Source organism: Hippopotamus amphibius, chromosome 8 (genome assembly GCF_030028045.1).
Source record: "Hippopotamus amphibius kiboko isolate mHipAmp2 chromosome 8, mHipAmp2.hap2, whole genome shotgun sequence".
Taxonomy (NCBI): domain Eukaryota; kingdom Metazoa; phylum Chordata; class Mammalia; order Artiodactyla; family Hippopotamidae; genus Hippopotamus; species Hippopotamus amphibius.
In genome coordinates, this window is record NC_080193.1 from 80,216,864 (window position 1) to 80,221,366 (window position 4,503).

Below are 4,503 nucleotides of genomic sequence, written 5' to 3' on the forward strand. Positions count from 1 at the left end.
ACTTGTGAAGTAGAAAAATGTTCTTCCACTGAGATGCCCATTCCTAGGACCATGGCTGGTAACAGAATGAGGGACTAAGTGATTGCTCAAGGTATTTTCTAAATGGTTGCTGCAGTCACAAAATAGATGGGCATACTTTTTTATTTTGAAAAGTTTTATATCAAGAAACATTAAACTATGTCACTATATCAAATCTTTCTAAGTTTTGGTTTAAATGACACTGAAATTAAAAAAAAATCAAAAGCTTTCCATTCTAATTTATATGGAATGAAGTCCAGGTCCACAAGGGGTAGAGATAAGGGAACAGCCAGGGGGAATTAAATCGGGAATATAATTTTCAGAACATTTTCATATTTACTAAACTTTTAAATATTTTTAATTTTTATTTTATTTATTTTTTTTGGCTGCATTGGGTCTTCATTGCTGTGCACAGGCTTTCTCTAGTTTTGGAGAATGAGGGCTATTCCTCATTGTGGTGTGCAGCCTTCTCATTGTGGTGGCTTCTCTTATTGTGGGGCATGGGTTCTAGGTGTGCAGGCTTCAGTGGTTGTGGCACACGGGCTCATCAGTTGTGCTCCACAGGCTTAGTTGCTCTGTGGCACATGGGATCTTCCCAGACCAGGAATCAAACCCATGTCCCCTGCATTGGCAGGTGGATCCTTAACCACTGTGCCACCAGGGAAGTCCCTAAATATTTTTAATACACCTCAATAAATGCTATTTAACTCAATCAACAAACAACTTTTGGTTCTTTTATTTTCAATATTTATTTTTCTCTTTCTTCTTTTTTACAAGGTAATTACAACAATTTAGGAAACAGAACTATATAAACAGAAAAGGGTTAAATTTTTTTTAAATAGCCTTCTGCTTGCAAAAAAGTCCATCTGTCTTATTCCTTCAAGCATAACTTTATACCTCACACTAAACCAAATAGCTTATGGAAAACTAGTATTAAATAGCAAAACACATATATAAATAACATAACATAAAATAGAGTATAACGTGATGCTTAACAAAGCAAACTGTGATGCAATATGAATCAACTTCACTAATTGGACAAGTCCAATGAGACACAAATCAGATAAGCTCTGAATCTTCAACAGCGTGTAAGTGAAACTGCCAACTCAGCTAGGTTCCTTTCATTCTTGGTCTTTGCCCTATTCCATTCCAGGGAGCATCCACTTTTACATCTTCTTAATTCTTTGACTATAAAGAGAAAAAGGAAAAAAAAATAAGCAAAGACAGGGTGACTGGTAGGCAGGAATGTCTTTCGTGCCTACAGATTGCCTCAGACAACCCAATCTCATCTCAGGATACCAAGCAGCTCAGAGGCCATGTGAGGAAATCAGAGTTCAGAGCGGATGGGCCCTGCCCAACGTAACCCAGCTAGGTAAGGACGGAAACAGGATACAAACACTGAAACTCTGTCTTTGTATTCAGTGTCTGACACCCTGGTGTGAGATGATTCTGTCCATTGATAAAATGTCAGTCTATTATCAACAATGTAAATCAGAGCCTTTGATCTCTATTTTTTAGCTTTTACAAGTGAATGTCATGTAGTCTGTAAATTATACAAATAGGAGGCATCTTGCAACCAGAATCAAATGCACAGAGGAATCTAACACATCATGTGGAAAATAATCATTAAATTTAAAAAAATAAAATAAAATGATCTGTAAGTGGTTGAAAAAATGAATTTTTTGTTTTCATGGTCCGACTCAAACTACTCTTTAAAAATGCCATAGTGCTTAGACTAAAGTATCCCAGCAAACCTGTGATACACTGCCCTGAACACCACTCTTGCCCCAGACCTTAGAAGAGAGGCTGATGGATTGTAAACTTTCCATACCTGAGGATATGCACAGCTTGTTTCACCCAGTGCTTCTTTGGATCTGCACACACAGCTAATCTTTTTTTTGTGTAAAAGCTGAAAAAAATCAGAGAATTTGATTTATGTTTCAAGAGCTTTTAAATGTTTTTTTTTTCACAGAACATGCAATGGAAATTTCATTTTCCAGTTGGTTGCTCTACATGCTAAACATTTCATTTGTTTCAGAGGCGAAACAAAATGAAAAAAAAAAGTGCTTCTGATAAAGTTTGATGCAAGAAATGAAAGTGATTCTCCGTAACTTTCTCTGCAATTTAACAAATGGTTGTGCAGTAACAAGAAGATAAAATCCCAGAATTAATCTTGTCATTGGTGGCTACAAGAAATATGTATATGACTGATCAATAACTTACATCATTCCAAAGTTTAATATCCTATATAAATCAAGAATAATATATGTGATGGTATAATTACTCTGAGTTTTTATTTATAGCCCTAGCCACTTTCTGGTAGAAGATGCTCATATCAGCATATATGGCTTCCATATTTTCCTGAGATAGCATCTTAGTAGCTTATAAGTTTATCTTCGAAAGTGACTTTGCTCTCAACTACGTTTATTTGTTTAAACCAAGCTTTTGCCTTTTTCCAGTCATATTTAAAGTGAACTTTGAAAGACATATGTACTGCTAAAACATAGCTGTCTTTGCCACATCAGTTATTTCGGAATGAAATCCAAAAAGGCAAAGCTTTTTCCTCTTGAAATTCTCATGTACTTCTAATACAAATGAATTAGAATCCCTTAATAACTTACATGACTGCATTGATGTCACAAGCTTCATTGGCCAGCTGCTGTGTGAAGCCCACGATAAGTCTGGGATGAACCATTTTTTCTGTATATCGGAGGCAGCAGTCAAAGTTGCTTGCTGCTAAAAAGAAATGAAAAATATTGAGTCCGCATGAATGAATTTATAAAGCCTAGAATCTGATTTATATGGTAAGTAAACTATTTAGAGGAACACTTCCTATATATTTAAGACCCAATTTAACATAGTTTATAGTTCTCTTAAAAAAATAGTTCATGTACTGGGAAATTTTGGTTCAAGAATACAATCTAGAAGCACACGAGACATCAGTTTCATAAAAGGAACATCTTTAGTAAGAAACACAAACTGACAGTGTGTTATTTCAGTTCACTATAATCACTCAAGACTATGAGTAACTCCCACTTGAAGAAGCCCTTATAAATAAACTTCTAAGTTCTGAAAATGAATAAATTGGCAGATTTTAATCTATTATCTGGCTACTAAATATTGAGAGGAGGGGAAGGACAAGAAGTTACAAAGGAAAGTGTAATTTATAGGAGATGCTAATAAGAGCTACAATCAAAATACTTTGAAATTGTAGTATTAGTTAATGGGAATTCTTTATTTTGTTCATAAAAGTTCAATGCATGTATTTTCAGGAATGCACCTGTTGTTAAAAGTGATGCCCTCTTAACAGTAATCAAGCAATTCTTGGACACTCCCCTGAGTTAAATTACAACCTGCTGTATCCCTCACCTGCTGTAAGGGATGAAGGTAATCTCAAAATTGGCAAACAATTTCCCCAAGGCCTTGCAAGAATGAAGTCAGGTGCCATAATCCATCCCTAAAGGATGAGTTTTGAAATTGCTGAAACTATTTAGTTGGGAAGTGAGAAAGTTGGGGAAATGGAAGTTTCCTACATTTCAAAATGACCCCATTCACTGGTAATGTTACACAATTTACATCTCTCCCAGAAATAGCACTTTGGCCTTGTTCTGGAGCTTGGGGGTCTCTAAGAGCCCACCCCCCCCCCAAAAAAAAATCTGCTGGGATTGACAGCAGAGTAAAAAGCCAAATAGGCAGCAGTAACTTTTCCCTCTTCCACTCACCAATGAGATGACAACCCCCATCCCTTCCTTTCCTTCCTTTTGAAGATTTTCTAACAGGCTTCCATCCCTTAGGGACCCCCAGATGAGTTCAAGGCTTAGAGGAAAGTGAAAATAATTCTTCCTCCTGTGCTAGCAGAAAGAGTGACACTTACCTTCTGACTTGCTGCAGAGGTAGAGTAGCAGCACTGACATCAAAGCAGCCAGGAGCAAACTCTTGCTACTGCACATCATTTTCAGCTCAAAGAATAGAAGTCTCAGTGCTGGGTAACTAGTGCTCTGGGAGAGCTGTTATGTTTGGTAGCAGCCTGTGCCTGGGATGGCCCTACTTATAGCAAATATTGGGAATGTACACAGAAGGCGTGTTCTCACATGGGGTTTTCCCCATTGATTAACTTGCCCCATCATGTCGTCACAATGAAAAAACCACAGGGAAAACTTCCTGGCTTTCCCTAATGTTGGAAGGTGTGAAGGTCAGGATGGAAGGGGAGGGAGGGTTGAGGAGGGGAAAATCCTGTAAAATCATTTGAATTTGCAAAGAAGGAAAAGCAGCTCAGCCCTGTGTCCCAGAAAAGATGTGTCTGTCCAGTTTTAACTTAATCTCTTGTCTCTGAAAAGAGAGGACAGGGATTAACAGTGATACAAAGATCAGCCCCACTCAGGAACAACCCAGAACTCCGATTGTTACATTCTGATTGCTTTCCAGAGCCAGTTAGGGAAGGAGACCATGAGGCAGAACACCAAGCATACTCAGGCATTTACAATT

The 4,503-nt window shown here is 37.6% G+C and overlaps 1 protein-coding gene across 2 annotated transcripts; it reads right to left on the reverse strand.

The window, feature by feature from the left end:
• Positions 1–925: 925 nt before the first annotated feature.
• On the reverse strand, positions 926–4,021 carry CCL20 (C-C motif chemokine ligand 20). 2 transcript variants are annotated; one of them, XM_057746811.1, is made up of 4 exons: positions 3,893–4,021; positions 2,640–2,751; positions 1,850–1,927; positions 926–1,206 (listed from the first exon to the last, which is right to left on the reverse strand). In XM_057746811.1, exons 1-4 carry the CDS (start codon positions 3,969–3,971, stop codon positions 1,185–1,187), a joined length of 291 nt encoding a protein of 96 aa, XP_057602794.1. In that variant the 5' UTR covers positions 3,972–4,021; the 3' UTR covers positions 926–1,184. The 2 variants fall into 2 exon arrangements, with proteins under 2 accessions (XP_057602794.1, XP_057602792.1); XM_057746809.1 differs by having other exon boundaries at positions 2,640–2,754; positions 3,893–4,020.
• Positions 4,022–4,503: the final 482 nt, after the last annotated feature.

What these genes read in the sequence shown, in the direction of transcription:
- CCL20 (XM_057746809.1), bottom strand. Translation starts at nt 3,971, where the DNA reads ATGATGTGCAGTAGCAAGAGTTTGCTCCTGGCTGCTTTGATGTCAGTG. An exon ending in TGTGACATCAATGCAGTCAT is followed by an intron (nt 1,928 to 2,639) that starts GTAAGTTATTAA and finishes GATTTTTTTCAG; the next exon opens with CTTTTACACAAAAAAAAGAT. An exon ending in CAAGCTGTGCATATCCTCAG is followed by an intron (nt 1,207 to 1,849) that starts GTATGGAAAGTT and finishes TTCTCTTTATAG; the next exon opens with TCAAAGAATTAAGAAGATGT.